Raw genomic sequence first — 18,125 nt, forward strand, 5'->3', positions numbered from 1 at the left:
AGTATAAGGATGTTATAAAATTTATACTGTTTCTACACTGGCTTGGTGGCCAGGAAAGAAGGCACAGAATTCTCCACCAGTTTGCAAATAAGACATTTTTTTCTGCTCCAGTGTACAAACAGCCTTTATTTAACTCAGCACCACATTTTCTATGGTATGGGCTCAAAACTGTTTGCCATGAAGCTGTTATATGCCAAAAAAAATTTAAATAAGTAAAATAAATGCTGAAGGAAAATGTCAATCAAGGCATTTTCCCATCTGCTACTACTTCTGCAAGTGTTAATTTGATTTTTCCCCAATTCCTGCAATTAGAGGTTTCTTAGCCTCAAATGGAAGTAAGTGTGAAACTTGGTAAATATCACAAAAAAAGTACAAGCAAACAATGGAAGAAAAAGTATATTGTTCTTACAGGACACCAATAAAAAGAAGTGGAGGAGCAATGTAAAAAGGAAAACAGATTTTTGTTAAGACCCAGATGTCTTGAAATACCCTACACACTGCAAATAACCAGTGCTGGTACCATACATGCGTTAAAACATTTTTCATGTTGTTTTTCTTCTTTTTTTTTTTTTTTTAAATAGAAATGGAGGCACACATCTGAACCACTGAAGATACTTTGGAGAACCAACTAATGGTAAGATATCTACATAGGTAGAAACTGTATGTTATTGAAAAGGACAGGAAGAAGTTTCAGGTATTGGTACAAAGGTGATTCTTGTGATTTAGCATGACTTTAATAAAAGCTTCTACAAGGACTTGCACAGAAACATGACTGACAGATGTAATTTTTTGACCTTTCAGTTAGCTCCATCAGCTCACTCAAACACATTCTGAACAGGTTATTTACTGTAGTACTTGGTAGACTATACATTGAAGGAGAGACTCTGCTCTGAGGCAGCACTTCCCACATTCCATGGGGACAAGGAAGCAGGGGAAAACAAAACTCATAGAGTTCGACAGCTACCGAGGCGACACTTGCCATTTACAATATAAGCCCAAAGATTTTTGCAACACAACTATATATTAATTTAATAAAATACACAATATAGCTCTTATACACTCAACAATTTGGCTCATATGCACGGAATCTGCAATAAATCAATAAAAAATATGTCATTTGATGTAAACACATTGAATCTTCTTACATTTGCACATTTAAATGGTCATATGATTTGTGTAGGTCTAAGACATTTTCACTTTCCTGAGCTCTTTTAGTGTCCACAAATGAAGAAAGCATAATCATCATGTTGATTCTCTCTGTCAAATATGACCACTCAATGGTAACCCTTTTTCAGGAGTTTTTTTTCTATGTTAAATTTAAAACAAACCTATCATGGTTTGTATCTTTGTTGGACACTAAAATACTCAATATGCATCTTTAATTTTCTCCTTTGTTTTATTTTACCTTGTCCTAAATTTTGTTCTCTTTAGTGAAGTGAATTAGTCTACATGTGTGCAGGACAAAATGGACTATATCTCTTTTTACATTTAACTTTTATACGACATGAGGTGTCTTACAAATGACCAAGGAAAGTTTTTTTGTTGTTTTATTTTTTGTGTGTTTTTGTATTGTTTTGTTTTTGACTAATGATACGGAATGCTCTTTGTGTTCATATGTGTGGCAGGTAACTTTATACAGAAATGTTTACCACAACTATGTATTAATGTTTGGTGTAGCTTGGACTACTGCAAGGTCTTTTCGGGACTTTCAGTAGAAGCCTGTGATGGTTGCTAGAAATCCACCACAGATCACAAAATTATGACCCTGCTGCTTTGTTGTTGTTGTTTGTTTGTTTGTTTGTTTTTAATGGGATTCATAGGTAAACAGATAAGTCAGCATAAATCGCGGAGGACAGTCTTAGAGGGATGAGAAATACTTCAGTTCAGGCCACTGCATACCTTAACAGATTGTCAAAAGATTTACGCGTCTCCTCATTCTTCTCTTGCTTTTCTCCCCATTGTTTTCTCTCTTTTCTCATTAAGCATCATTAATTCTGTCCTAAATATAAGTTTGGTGGAAACGGAACCTTTGTTATTTCTGAAAAAGAAACAGCAGTGAAAAGAACATACTGTGGGCACCTCAGATGTTCACTAAAATCCTGAAGCAGCATTGGTCTTCCTCCATCTCTTAGAAAAGGGGTTGTCAGCGATCATTTTTGAACTCTACAGAAGAGACAAGAAATTGCCAATGCTTGCTTGCTTGCTTGCTTGCTTTCCTCATTTTCTCACAGCGACGGGGTCATTCCCTCGGCAGTCCTGCAAAAGCTTATCAATTTCTCTCACAACTTCCTCTGCATCCACGGATTCTCTGCCCAGATCCCGGTTGGGGTGATCAGGTGGCTCCAGGACAGGACCCATCTCTCCGGAATCCCGGCTGGCTCTGGAATGCACATCGGCGAAGACTCTTGCCATCTGGTCGGAAGCCATGAAAGGAGGGTCTCTCGGTTGCTTACTGGGGGACAGATATTGACTGTCAGTGGGCAAGTACTGACTGCTTGCTTCGGCCAGGGCTCCGGGTTTTGCTTCACAAACATCCAGGGAGCCTTTGGTAGAGGTGCAAGGCTCGATGCATGCCTTTGTTGGACTGCTGGATGCTGAGGGGACCTCTTGGAGGAGAGGGCTCAGGGCACGTTTGGCTTTTAAATAAGGTTTGACATTGGCAATGAGAATAGTGTGCTCTCGCTTGTCTTTCCCAAATGTACAAAAAGTCTTTTTCCCAGTGGGATTCACAGTTTCGTAAGTCTCAGTCTCCACATTAGCTTCCACTGTGGGTACAAAGAGATTTGTGCGGTAATCTGCATTTTCAGCTTGATTGGCTGCAGGGAACTGTGGCATCCAACACCTATCAGAATGACCAAGCACTCGGCATTCATCTGTGCAATTGATGCACTCTTCTGGTTCTGCAGAAACAAAAGAGAGAACAACACATCCCATCAGTAGGGGTTCCTTTCGATTTCTACTACAGCAGTGCTCAGCTCTCTGTGGGCTTGCTTGACCTCTGGTCTCTTAATTAAAAAGGAAAAGAAAACAATAATTAAAGCATTTCAGGATGGTTGCATAAACCTGCTGGCTGAGACAATGGTTTTATTTAAGGCTATTCTCTGGATATTAACAAATTCCCATAGCCTGGGAAAAAGTTAAAAAGTGGCCATTGGAGAATCAGGCTCCAGAGAATAGAGCAGCATTGTAATGCAATCTCCTGGGGCCATCCATCTTTGTTCTGTATAACTCATCCTAGAAACAGTGAACTTCAAAAAAGATTACCAGGATTATTATTTTTTTTTCCAAATCAAGTAACAGGGCAAAAAGTTGATTGCAAACTTCCATAACAAGTCTGAAGCTGCTTTAAGATAAGTGTTTATCCTTCTTTTACCTGTAATTTTTATTTTGGTGACAGTCATGAAAGATTTCCTTTGAAAACCTACTTTTCCTACTGAGAGTGGCAAATGGAATTTTCTATCGGAGTGTTTTATGAACACGCATGGTATAAAACAAACTGTTCATTCCTATTTTACAAAGTATGCTTATGGATCAGTTAATTAGTTTTCTTCACTTCACCTTTTTTTTTGGTCAGAAGTAGGTGAAAATGGATTTACTCACAGACTAACATACAGGATAAAGCAGGATACATGTCAAATGATGACTTCCTGTTTTAAATAATAATGCTTTCTAAGAGAATTTTTTGCTCCTTTGCTGATAGACATATGAAGTACCTATTTAAAGCGCACTTTAATGATTCCTATTTTAAAGATGCTGATCCAGGAAATATAAAAGAAATTCCTTCATTATGACAACTGGGGTGTACTTCCATTGACCTCAATATTTTTAACTATGACTTTGAATGACATTTTCCTACTGTCCCTTTCCTCTACAAATGGTGTTTTCCATTATGTTTAATGATCCATTTTTACTTTCAGGAGAGGATATTTACAATTTACCTCCATGTGATGGGAATATGAATTCCCTGCACATTTAAGATCCCCTGGGAATATCTTTTAATTGATGCTAGAAGATCCCTACCAATATATAATGTCCTAATGCATGGCAGAATAGCCTGTATCAAAGATATTTCAAATAGAAAATATCAATTTTAGTAGCACTCTTAAATTTTCACAGTTTCTACTTTTCCAAGTTATATGTAAATTCTAAATTTATACTTGAAGCCTCTAATCAATTCACCCAACAAACATCCATGGCCAATTTTATCTAAAAAAACTGAGCAATGAGTAATTTCCTACAGGATTCAAATGTGGGACCAAGTATCAGAATGGTGTCTTGACAGAACAAAAATACGGTGGTATTTCCTAGCATGTATCATTCATACTTGTGACATGCTAAAATAAAAGTAGATTATATCTATTTTGATTTGTAATCTTTTAAATAAATGTTTTCTTCAGGAGAAAATAAAATTATTGTTGAGCAAATAAAATTTATTGTTTAGCAAAGCTGCTGAGATTAAATCTCACAATAAATTCTTTACCAGATATGTATATGCTATCAATGACTTGAAAAGCTATTGGAGGGACATGGCCACAAAATTGTTACCAAGTCTAGATATATACTGCCTCTGAGAATCAGTCTGTTATGTTTAAGTTAGAGATTAATTTAAAATAAAAACAGAAAGATGTTAGAGATATTCAGTATCAATGATTGGTTTTCTTTATCTATTTCAAATGAGAATAGTTTACATTGTCTCTATGTCAGTTAGTGAATGTGAAAAAGTTATATCACTTAATTTAACCTATTTTTGATCTTCAAAAACACAGCAGAAAACTCTGCTCTTGTTCATTTTTAATATTTTGAAATCTTTTAGAGCCATAGGTATTTTCATAAATGTATTTATAACCAATGCACTCGCCTTAAAATAAGCCAATACAGTTTTGTATTCCAACATTGACTGGCCTTCCATTTTGGCTGTTTGGGTAGTCAGTGCTGAATGAATTCAATATGAATTTAAGAAGAGAGGGAGAGAAAGAGGTAGACTAATCCAGAGGTAAGAAAATGTAAATAGACTTTGAATTTGAAACCACCAACACAAAATGATTGTTTGCACTTCAGGGCTGAAAATCTGAAGCTTTTTACTTGACTCCTTTATGTCACATCCAGGGGAAGAAATTTTGAGTATTGATTATGGTACATTACAAGCTGTTCACCTTGTGATTAGACTGTAATTTTGATGCCAGCAGTTCACAGACATTGAAGAAAATCGAATGGACATTTTTGTATAAACAGCAGAATCTATGAGCACAAAATGAACTGCAACTGCCAAGAGTCAAGTTGGAATTTATGAGAGTAGAATTATTTCTGAAAGAACATAAATAAATAGATGAATAGGTAGATAAAAAAAGAGACACAGTTAATCTACAGTGAATGACTAGATAGACACAGAAAGAAATTGGGAAGAAAAAAATAAGAGAAAATGAGAGAAGAAAGAAAATAACAAAGAGTGAGAGAAAGAAAAGGAGAAAGACAGTAAGGGAAGAGGGACATAGGGAGGAGAAGCAAAGTAGGAACTGAGTCTCGAGGAAAGGTTGCTAATAAAAAGGGTCATTTAAAATAAGACAAGCTAAAATAAATTTGGTCTTACGTATCTCTATATTTTTAAATCATCCCAATAAACTAAATACATACTTTAAAGAATAACAATATAGAATAATATTATAGAATATTTTCTCTACAAACTTATGGCTATAAAGATATTCAAATGGATATTCAAAGAGAGTAGGTCACAGAATAAGCATGTGTAATTCTAAAAACTACAGAAAAAATTTAATGGACTGTTATCTAGACTTCCAGTAATTGAAAAAGTTTTAGCATTCATGTCAGAAAACCATTTAAAGATGTGAGAGCAAATCAAAACAGAAATAAATGGATACAATATTTATTTTTGGTTTTGTTTTTTTCTGGTCAAATTTGAGATCTTTTCCTCAATTTATAATGTGTAATGTATAACTCAAATGATTATCAGGCACGTGAAACAGAACTAAGCATGGATATACTGTAAAGAAATAAACAATTCTTGAGTGTAACTGATGGAACTCTTGGCATTTTTTTCTGTAAGTAAAACTCACAGTATCTAATCTCTTAAATGCATTCTTCCCCAAAAGTAACAGGAAATAATCAAATAATTTTAATAACTGTTTCACTATTTTCTTTTTTTTTTCAGTGCCGTTTCTGGGGATCTAACTGAGAGTCTGAGTATTGTCCATGAACATTTGTGCTCAGGGCTCTCCTACTTGAGCCACAACTCCAGTTCTAGCTTTTTGATGGTCAATTGGAGTTCAGAGTCTCACGAATATTGTTGCTCAAGATGGTTTCAAACCTATATCCTGAGATCTCAGCCTCCCACGTAGTTGGCATTACAGGCATGACCCACTTGCACTGGCTTTGTCTAATTTCAGTATTAGGATTCATTTCAGCTTGGTGGTGCTGCACACCTGTAATATTGAAATTTGGGAGAGTGGGTGGAGGCACAAACAAGAAGATCACAATTACAAGGCTAGACTGGACAATGCAGAGAATTCCTGTTTTCAAAAATAAATAAATAAGGGCTGGGAATATGGCTTAGAGGTACAGTGCTTGCCTTGCATGTATGAAGCCCTGGGTTCCATTCCTCAGCACCACATAAATAGAAAAAGCCAGAAGTGGCTCTCTGGCCCAAGTGTTAGAGTGTTAGACTTGAGCAAAAAACAAAGAAAAGAAGGAAGGAAGGAAGGAAGGGAGGGAGGGAGGGAGGGAGGGAGAGAGGGAGGGAGGGAGGGAGGGAGGGAGGGAGGGATGGAGGGAGGGAAAAATACTTTGGTACATTCCTATTGTCTTACTATCACATATTCTGAAAGGGAAATATTTATAGAAATCATACTTTAATTTGTATTTCAATGTATATAATACTTTTGGAAATGATGTAACATCATTCAAATAATTACAGAATTATTGTTTTTTGCTTTTCAACAGAATCATCTCTGTCTGTTTTGTCTAGAAATGATCTAATTTTTTTAAATTATTTATAACCAGGAATTCCTGAACATTAATAAGAGAAACTTTTGTGAAAAATACAAGTAAATAGGAACATGTTCTATTTCTATGTAAGAAATAGCATAAGAGTGAATTTCTGTTTGGGGCCAATAGATTATATATATATAGTAATATATTGATGAAATTATTATATATAAATGTATATGTATAGATTTTTGAATTAAAAATCAATAAAACAGGCATGGTAACATATGCCTATGATGGTATCAGCATTCTAGACTGAGGGAGAAAAATTGCAAGTTCAGTGCTTTGCCTAAACCAAATAGCAAGACGATACCTCTAAAAATTAAAGAAAAATAAGGAGTGACATTGCAGTCTTTTCCTGTGTTCTACCGCAATGAATGTAAAAACTGAACAGCTCAAAACTTTTTCGTACTTTCAAATTTAGAATATCATATTATTAAAGACACTAGGTGTTCACAGCTCACACTTGTACTCCTAACTACTCAGGAGGCTGAGGTCTAGATGATTATGGATGGAGGCCAGCTGTGGCAGAAAGGTTTACTCAAATTCCTAGATCCAAATTAACCATCAAGAAATGGCTGTGAGCATGGCTCTAATGGTCAGACACCAGCTAAGTTTGAGCTCTAATAACCCAACTAAATTGTCTGCTCTTAGTATTATTCGACTTTTGTATTCAGCTGCAGAAGTTACTGTACTTCATTTGTATGCTGTGACTCTCATTATTCAATGTCATTATATCCTTAGGAGATAGAGGATAGCAATGCTCTGTTGAAAGGAGCTGATAAGTACCATATTTAAGATTAAAATATGGAGCCAAGATGTGTTTGAAATCAGCAATCTACAAAGATTAAGTAAACCTCTGCCAAAAATAGATATTTTTAGAAGCCTCGAATGGAATACCTGTGTGCTATGATGTTTGTGGTGTCATCTATGAAAGAAATATCAAAAGATCAGCCCAAACTAGTTCTAACTTCCTAGTCAATCCACACCTTTATTCTTCTCTGTGTTGCTCTTGGATAAGAACTTATCACAAATTTGGAGCTTAAACTTATTTTCCTTGACCTCGAATTACTATACAACACCCTAAGGAAAAAAATTACATAGCAACTCAGTTGCCACCACATAGGGAAATGTTAAAAAAAAAAAAAAAGGATTTCTTGTCCTGCCTTACAAAATTACCTGTTTCCTCAGGAGCTTCTATACTGGCACATCTGAGAACTTTGGCTTCCAGCACTTGAGTTACCTTTATGCTTCTGGTTTACACTTCCTACTACTTTCTTTTCTTTTTACTGACATCCATAACAAATCAGGGCATCCATCAGTGAGGTCATTCTAAAGTGTGGTGGCAACACAAAACAGATACTTAAAAGTCTTCTTTGCTTTAGGACTACAACAAAATGGTTTTGTTTCTGTTTTGTAAACAGCTTCTGTGGTGGTTGGCACTCTTTCCAACAGCATCTTAAAATTAGAATTGTTTTCAAGTAGACAAATTTATAAATGGAAACCTGCTTTTATTTGTTCTCATATTCCTTTTTTATTTTTACTTTACCTTCCTTTCACCAACCTAAGCTTTCATAACACCTAATTAGCTGTTTAAAAAAATAGAATAGACACCATCTCTATTTATGGATGACAGTGTTCTGTCCATTAATTCGGCAGAATATAAGCTTAGTGCTCATCAATGATTGTCTATCTACCCAAAAAACTTCAGAAGCTAAGACCTTCGACTGGTAGTTCATTGGCAGTAGTTTACCACTAAAAGGTTTTAGGGCTGCAACAATAGCTTGCTTTTACTCTTTCTTTAACACATGCATATACACACAACACACACATGTGCACATATTTCTCTGTGAACCTAACAATTAATCCAAATACATGCTCACATGACAGAGAAAACTATCGATGCTACAATAGAAATCATGTCAGAATACAGTCCAAAAATACTGCTAAAAAAGTAGTTTTTTCCTTCACTAAGTTGGCATCATTTGCCACATCCTGTGAACTGACACTTCTCTAACATAAACTGTTCTTTCTTTTCTAGGCTATGTTGATTATTATTCACTTACTTCCCTTTGCTATCCTATAAAACCCGACACTTGCTGTGGTGCTACTGTGAGTCATTTCACATCTGAGACCTTGGCAATTTATATTCATACAAATTATTTCCAGTTGTGACTTCTGTGTCCCATTTACTAGTATGTTTAAAAAAATACACGTCTAGTTTCACTCAGTCAGCCTAGGATAAAAGTATACATTACACTTACTATTTTTAAGGACTGGGCTGCAGAGCAAAAAGTTGTCTCAAAACTGTATCTCCTATGTTCAAATTAAAAACAAATTTTCATAACACAATTTTATCCGGTGCAGGGTATTTTTCCCTAAAATCATTCACATGACTACTTGACTGTATTTCAGTATTATTGTTGTTGTTCTTCTTCTTATTATTATTATTATTATTTGCCAGTTCTGGGGCTTGAGACTCAGGCTTTGAGCACTGTCCCTGGGTTCTTGCTCAAGGCTAGCAGTCTTATTACTTGAGCCAGAGCACAACTTCTGGCTTTGTCTATGTATGTGGTGCTGAGGAATTGAGGAAATAAGGCAAGCACTCTACCACTAGGCCATATTCCTAGCCCTCAGTATTATTTTTAATATGCTTGGTTTGCCAGTTTTTCAGGGAAGAACAAAGATGAAAAGGAAAAATGAAGCATGAGAAAATCAGTAATTTATCCAGATAAATGCTGTTACATTACATTTCTGGTGTTTTGTATTAGTGCATTAGGACCTGTGTTATTCTATGTATTAAGTATCATGAAAGATAAACAAATACATAGATATGAGAAGCCCTTTTGCTTCTTTGCTTTTCTAATACAAAGCAGGGGACTATATCATATTACATTGTGCTCACTTCATGAAGATGCTTGCACACACACTATTGATATAAAGAAGAGGGCACAACATTGAGGTCTCTGATAAGTGAAAATATTTTGTCATATGGAACAAAAGTTTATAAATGGTCTTCATATAGTAGAGATAATATGAAAAATACATATTTTAAGTTCATGCACCACCAACCTGGCATTCAGTTTTTACTTTAGTTGTGAAATGCCACTCTTTCTGCTTTTGATAGGTAGAGAGCACATTTTGAAGGGGAATAATGCCATCAAATAATCAAGCCATAGCAGCAACGAAGTAACAGTCCTCAAGCGTGCACCTGCATCACATAATGCTTTGAAAAGTATTGCCTTGCATGAATTCAGATACAAGAAACCACTGGCCTATACTATATCATATTCAAGTCAATCCAATAACAGCTTTTGCACTTTGGAGAAGCATTTGCACTTACTACTCAACACACCTGCACATCTTCAGGGATGGTTTTAAGGGTGACCTTTGGGTGGTAATAAATGCCTATCAGAGTGTCATTTTTTGGTCTACATAATAGTATAAATAGTCCTCTGAGATGAAGAAAAAACAAGATAAGTTGAAATAAAAATTTATATTCTGGAACAGATGCCAAACAGGAAGCACAAGATACAGACAACAATGAGAACGTAAACCATGAATCGAAGATTTATGACACAAATATAAGTGTCTCCTATGGCATGCTGTTGGGAGATTAATACTTAAAATTTAGCTGTCCCTCTTTCTCCATTCCCACCATCATCTTGGACAGTAGCTGGTGCTTGGAAGTGAAGGCACAGAGAATAGTCATCTCTTTCCTAATAGATACACTGAGGAGAAGTAGCTCTAATGTAGTACTGTGATAGAAGAACAGAATGTTTTTTTTATTATTATTATTGAAAAAGACTCATAGTATCTCTCCAAGAAAAAAAAGACAATGCACTTCAAATATCCTAACACAGAGTGAATTCTGTGGGTGCATTAGATGTGTGTAGCTGGAAATTTACTTTAGAGAAATTGCACTCAATAATTCATAAGATAAGAAAGCATAAACATCTCATTTGTATCTAGGTACTGGATGTCTTCAACAGAGATATCTTTATTAGAACACATGTTTCACTAAGCAGAGGTTTATGGGAAATGAGCTCAAGTGAATCCTCCTTTAAATTCTCAGGCTTCCAAAACTATAAATTTTGGCAAGGAGTTTAAATTTGGAGCAGAAACTAGAAACTAGATTTGATACTAGCATAGAGGAGCAATTCAATTTTTTGAACTATGTCTTTATCAGTATCAATCCACAGAAATACGGAAATTGGTATGTTATTCAAAGAATGATCGACATTTAATGCAACAGAAATAGAGAATTCACTGTACAAGAGACTAGAAAGAGAAACAACCACTAAAGAACAATGCATATTTTGTAGGGATTGGTTTCATAGTCCAATCATTTATGCTACAATGCTGATAGAACTAACAATATAGGTGAAATTAGCTGACATTTCAAAGAATAGAAAAGTACTGTTTGCTGTTTTCACTTTCAGCATTAGAGATGGAACCCAGGGCCACACAAATGCTAAGCATTTGTCCTAACACTGAGCAACACTGCAAACAGAAAAGTTCTAAGTAAAAGTCCAAATTCAACTGGCAATATAGCACAGGATATTTGAGTAGGTGATTTATATGCCTCATAAATCTTGAATTATTTGAATACTTTAGTTGGGTAAATATTGGATAACACTTACAGCCTTACAAAATTGTGATGACATAAGAATGGCTGCATCCAAATCATCATTATTTGTGGAAACATATATCTAGAATGTTGATGTCTACAATAGCTACAATGGAATCTGACATCATTCTCTGACCTCAGAGAATTACTCATTCTTCTCCCAAGTTTTGTCTTTTTTGTTTGTGCCTTACTCAACTCCCCTTGTACTGAAAAATAGAATTTCCACATGCTGATTTCAACTAATTTCATGATTACCAGTCTAATTATGCGTTTTATAATTCTGCATTATAGAAAAGTACTTCATTCTATATCTACTTTAGTTCTCTTCTCTTTCCCTTTCTGTTATAATTAACCAACCATAATAATCAGATATGGTCACATACATTGAAGATTAAAGTGTTCTTTGAGAAGACAAAGAGTTTGGAATAAAAGGGGTCCTTATGTACTTAGGAATAAAACAAGTCAGCAAATAGAAAGAAAAAATATAAGGCAGATTTTAAATCTTAGATACCTTTCATCTTTTATATCAAGAAGAATAATTAAAATTATTAAAATTTTTCTCCAAAATGAGCATTATTATTTCAGACAAAAAGGCCATCATTTTCTAAATGAATTGCATATCCTAGCATTATTGTATAACTTTTAGTATTTTCCCCATCTATTTGTCCCATTAAGATCTTATGCCCTTTGTAGGTTAAGATTCTTCTTGATGAAACAGTCTTTCAAAATATGTATTTTCTAAATATGAAAAATGGCTTAACTATTGTAAATGAAAATTTAATAAGGCATTGGATATATTGGTATTCTAAAATATGAGCAACTACTTCTAAAAGATTCTTTACTGCTGAAGCATTCATTTATGAGCTTGCCACGTCAGTTTTCAGAATAACCTTGGGATCTATAAGAGATTGTGAACAATAGCTTTGTGTTGTTGTGACATGTGCATTATTTAATGTAAGATCTGCCTATTAAATGTCAGGTTAATATAGTAACACTAAGTTATGTGTTACACACAAATCCTATATATAAATAATTAACTCTTTACAATTTGAAAATGAGGAAATCAGTGAGTATCCTAAAAACCTATATCTAAGCTTCTACAGGTTTTTGCTTGTTTCATAGCTTTTGTTTTGCTTTGTTTCCCTTCCACTGGTGTAATATTTAAAATAATCCAGCATCTGTTTTATGTTAACAGTCTTTATATTTCATCATTTTTGAGAGTTATCATCAACATATAACTTAATTAAAAAGTATTTATGACTTTTGAATTATAAAAGAGTTAACTCATCTTTCGAAAGAACTTGATTTATATTCAGTGAGAAACCTATGTTCTGTAGGGCATTAGTTAGTAAAAAGCTGTTTAGTTCACACGGACAAATTTAAATTCTAGCAACTGAAATAATTGTGTGAATTTCAGACCCAAGACTGTAAATACGCTACTATTCTTCGCTTTTAGAAAGGTTGTTTCTACTTAGGCCTGTACTGCCTCTGCACGCTAACCCCATCTCTGATAATGACAGCATTTTTGAAAACAAGAATGAACACATCTAAGATTCAGTTATTCTCCTAGCAAAATGATAATCCAGTAAAGAAGGTCAATAAAAACATATCTGTTAAGCTGAACCTTGGTAAAATCAAGCATGACAGTACAATTTGTGCTTTTCTCCCATGCTTGGTATCTGATTTCTTTGGGGAGGTGTATCTATTTGCCAACTTAATTCTGGAAGTTCCTTTTATTTCTAGTACTTCTTTCTTTAAAATCTCTAGGCCTAATAATCAAAACTGTATTCATTTTTATCCTTGTAAAAAACACAGCCTATGCATAGCTAGCTAATTTACTGCTTATTAATAAGTAATAAATGTCTGTCAATAGGATATGGTAGTAGCAGTGGACAGATGTTTAAGAAGTAAATACTTTAGTATTTCAGTAATATCCTAGGCTTCAAACAATAATCATTAAACTCAAAAAATTCAACTCCAAAGATAAAGCTAAGGTTTTAGTTGTCACCGTCAGTTAGATAAAGTGTAGTTCCCTGTGAAGATGGATGCTCTACTCAAATGTATATTTTGGGGGCTGGAAATACGGCCTAGTGGCAAGAAAGCTTGCTTCATCATATACATGAAGCCCTGGGTTCAATTCCCTAGCACCACATATATAGAAAACAGCCAGAAGTGGTGCTGTGCTGGCTCAAGTGGCAGAGTGCTAACTTTGAACAAAAATAAGCCAGGGACAGTGCTCAGGCCTGAGTCCAAGGCCCAGACTAGCAAAAAAAAAAAAAACCCAAATGAGTATTTTTCAAAATGTAATATTCCTTTAAGGAAAAAATACATTTGTTAAAATATTTTAAGAAGTGAGAAATATGTATGAAAGCAGACTTGTACATAAATATACCAAAAAGTCTCTGTATATTATAAAAGTTTAATAAATAGAGCTAGATATCCTTCCATGCTTGTTTCCAGATGCATGACTGATAGTGCACTCACACTCACACACACACACACACACACATACACAAAAGGAAATAGCATGCAGCTTTACTCTTTTTACTGAATAGGTCCTCCGAGAAAATTTTTTCTGATGTAATATTAAACCTGATAATATTCAAAGGTATGCTTCAAATAAATTACAGGATGTGCAAACCTTAATAATTTGGCCGTGGTCCTTTTAAAGGCAGACTCTTTCCTCTAAGGTACTGATCCTAAGGTAATTTAATATACTATTATATTAACTAATGACATATAAAGGAAGGATAAGAGAGGGAAGACAATTGACATTTTATATAAATGCTGTGGAATTACTTCCTTAAAGTTATTCTGTTCCCAGTATCTATAATTGTAGGATGAGAATGCTGGAGCTGAGTTCTTTTTCTGTGTGTTTGGGTCAACCTATGCATGAAAATTTAAGTAAAATCAGTACCTCAATACCCATATTCTAGAGTAAATATACTGAAAGATTTCTTATAATGGATTTTACTGGCAATGACAAGCCATTTTTCTAGTAACAGCTTTAATAATTTGTAATTACTAAAGCACATGGAAGCAACGAAGAACTTAGGAAAGAGATCTTCCTGCAGAAAGACAGAAGATGTGTGTTCTCTTGATTATCCTGTCATGGAGTCAAACCAAGGATCCAAAGCTACTGAAGATGGGTTTATCTAAATTGAAGGGAAGACAAAAATATGTGCCTAAAGGATATGAGCATTTTTCATGGAATGTATATTCAGATGCCAGAAGGAGTCTACAGTGGAGTTGTCCTTATCTTGGAGAAATTTTCAGTGATTGATAATCAACCATGGTCAGAATAAAGCACAGGTGATAAAAGTAAGACATATCCATCACTGGGAATAGCAGCAATGAGAAAGAAACACAAATATCTGAGAACCTATTTTAAGTTTAGACTTGTATTCTAAATCTAATCTAAAAATTAATTCATATTAATATCACAGGGAGAATTCATTAAGGCAATCTTTGCTAATTCGGGCATGCTTTATTTGAGCATTTCCCTTCATTATAGGAAAAAGTGATCTATTGCTATTGCCAAAATTATTTTCAAGAAGTTGATATTTAGAATTCCAGTGGTCCTTAAGGAAAAACAATGTAACATCAACTACATAGCTCAGTGTTCAAAGACTTCTACAATATGGCTAACATAAACTCATGAGGCACAGAAGCAATGAGAAATTCTAACAATTCAAAATTATGGATTTTCTTTGAGCAAATATGTTTTAAGGATGCTTAGGAAAATCACAGAAAACTTGTTAACTCTAAAATTCCTTGTGGAATACAACTCAGTATATAAATCAGGAAATATAGAAAGCTATTGAACATAAAATCAAAATCACAAAGTCTCTTTTAAAAGGAAGCAAAAACTTGAATATGGGCTGGGGATATGGCCTAGTGGCAAGAGTGCTTGCCTCGTATACATGAGGCCCTGGGTTCAATTCCCCAGCACCACATGTACAGAAAATGGCCAGAAGTGGCGCTGTGGCTCAAGTGGCAGAGTGCTAGCCTTGAGCAAAAAGAAGCCAGGGACAGTGCTCAGGCCCTGAGTCCAAGGCCTAGGACTGGCCAAAAAAAATAAAAAAAAAAGAACTTGAATATGAATGCCACTTCATCTCAAAGTTTGTAAGTGATTGACCAGTTATAGACGACTGTATTTCTTAATCTAAAATTACCTAGGCTTAGAACCCAATGTTCACCTAGAAAAAGAATATAATTTAACTACTTAATTGCAAATGGTTCTAGTAAAATATTTAATGTTCATTTACTGAACTGATAAAAATGTATGTGATTACAAAGAAAATATATCTAGCTATGTGTAGTAGTGCAAAAGAGAAACAAATATTAGAAGTACTTGGTAGCTAGAAACATCTACACTTCTTATAGAGTATTATTTTATAATTAAACAAACAAGTGGACAGTTTTGTGAAAACATTCTAAACGATATGAATTTGTATATCTACTAATATTTATTTTTCAATGTATACATTTAACATATGTAAGTCACTTTTATTTATTGTAAATGGAACACAAGGGTTGTGCAGTTGTGGCTGCTATTTATGCAAGAATGATTCCAAGATTAATTGAAATGCTAAAACTTGTCAATGTTCAATTTATTAATATGAAATCACAGCTACTTAAGAACAGCAAGACTTTATATACATTGTGCAACTTTCCATTCAAAAACCAAAGACAGGTATATCTTGACTCACTAAACTTTTTGCTTATATTTTTTTCCCAATTTGCATTTGTTTCCCTTCAAGAACAAAAGTATCTTCTCTCTCTAGCATGAGTAAAGCAATACAAATAACTATAATAATGACTCATAGATTGCTAGAATAGGCAGGTATCTAATAAATATAAGCATTTTCTCCCACATCTTGTCTTTTCCTATGTAAAGATCAACGTACTCAGAAAGCAATTAAATCCTTCAAATATATTCAAGTGATTCAGAGGGTTGGAAGTATAATCCCAACATAGAAAAATATAATATAGTGAGATAAATTTACCTGTGATAAAAACACCCTTTGTGCTTTCTCATTAATCCACCCACTTATTTCCAATGTTAATAAGCTTTACCAAATTATCTACATCAATGCCAGAGCATACTTTGTGATTGGAATACATTGACAGAAGTTATCTAGTTTAGGGGATTTTAATACTGAGTCTCATCAGTTACTGTAAGTTACATAAATTTGGCTCTGCCATGCCTCCAGGATTCTATATCAAGATCATACATAAAGAACTCAAAACGTAATGTATAAAGTAGACATTAACACATTTTCAGAAAAGAAACATGTAATATCACCTATAATTGCCCAAGAGGATAGAAGAAGTTGGTGACCCAGAGTTCTTTACTAACATAAAGGCTCGAACAGTATTTTATACCCACAGTCTACTTTATACCCACAACTTCACATCACAAGCAAACATTCAGCCTCCTATTTCCTGAACAGACAATTTTTCATTCCACGAATTTCTTCTTTAGCATTTTCTATACATTTATAAAGTGAAATTTGTGTTAGTCATACTTTATTTGAGATAATTAGGAATTTACCAACTAAAACTCAATAATAAACTCAAAAAGAACCTAATTTGAATCAATAGAATATTGTTTCAAAACTTACTACTATGCAACATTTTTCTGAAATGCTAGAAACACTAGTGAAGAAGTAACAGTAAATTACTACTCTGTTTTTAAAGAATCAAGTCTATAAGTTCTGCATGAAGAATGTACAGTCACATGAGTGCCCATTATGTAACAGGTAAAATTCGGACCACAGAGAAGAAAGCTAGCAGATGAAGAAATTGCTCACCTGGAGGAAGCAGATCAACAGATTGAAGTCTAGCTGTGATGGTGTGTAGGGTGAGGATAGCAAAGGAAAGCAAAGTCGGGAATGCTTGAAAAATAAAATATTTTTAGTTAACAAAGAGAAAAACCAGGTGGGGTAAAAAGGGCCAACTGAATTATGAATCCTTCTCTATCAATTTTAATTTTCATATTGAAATTCCTGAGAGTGCTCAGTCACTAAGAGATATTGCCATTGCCATTTCCCTAGGTACATATGACTTAGTCTGACTGCAAAAGAAAATACTATTAGGGATTATTTCAATTTAAATGAGATGGAAACAATAAGAAGTAACCATATGAATCCTAGGTCTATGGGAAAACCAGTCATGATGATGATGATGCATCCAGTTATCTAAATGAAAATAAATCCTCATCCTAGAGAGAAGAAGATATCAACAACCAAACCACTGAAATTAACCAGTGAAACTGTCTGTTCTGTCATACTCCCCAAGACCAAGGCTTTAATACCGCATTGTGAAATTAGTTACACAACGTATGCTACCTAGATTTCAAAATAATTGACTACATTTGGCTAATATTTAAAAGTGCATTTTATAAATGTTTATACATATTCAAAATATATATGTATATGCACATATATATTCATACACATATTTACAATCAATTGACACTAATTCCATACTC

At 34.3% G+C, this 18,125-nt stretch overlaps 1 protein-coding gene across 2 annotated transcripts in view; it reads right to left on the reverse strand.

Annotated features, from left to right (window-relative positions):
* Window positions 1-576: 576 nt before the first annotated feature.
* The window catches only part of Pcdh17 (protocadherin 17), a 90,723-nt gene continuing 73,174 nt past the window's right edge, over window positions 577-18,125 (reverse strand). For both annotated transcript variants that reach the window (XM_048341272.1, XM_048341271.1), the window contains exon 4: window positions 577-2,900. In XM_048341272.1, the coding sequence (XP_048197229.1) occupies window positions 2,218-2,900 (683 nt within the window). In that variant the 3' untranslated portion in view covers window positions 577-2,217. The remainder of the gene's footprint in view (window positions 2,901-18,125) is intronic.

The sequence above is a fragment of the Perognathus longimembris genome, chromosome 3 (assembly GCF_023159225.1).
Source record: "Perognathus longimembris pacificus isolate PPM17 chromosome 3, ASM2315922v1, whole genome shotgun sequence".
NCBI classification, from domain to species: domain Eukaryota; kingdom Metazoa; phylum Chordata; class Mammalia; order Rodentia; family Heteromyidae; genus Perognathus; species Perognathus longimembris.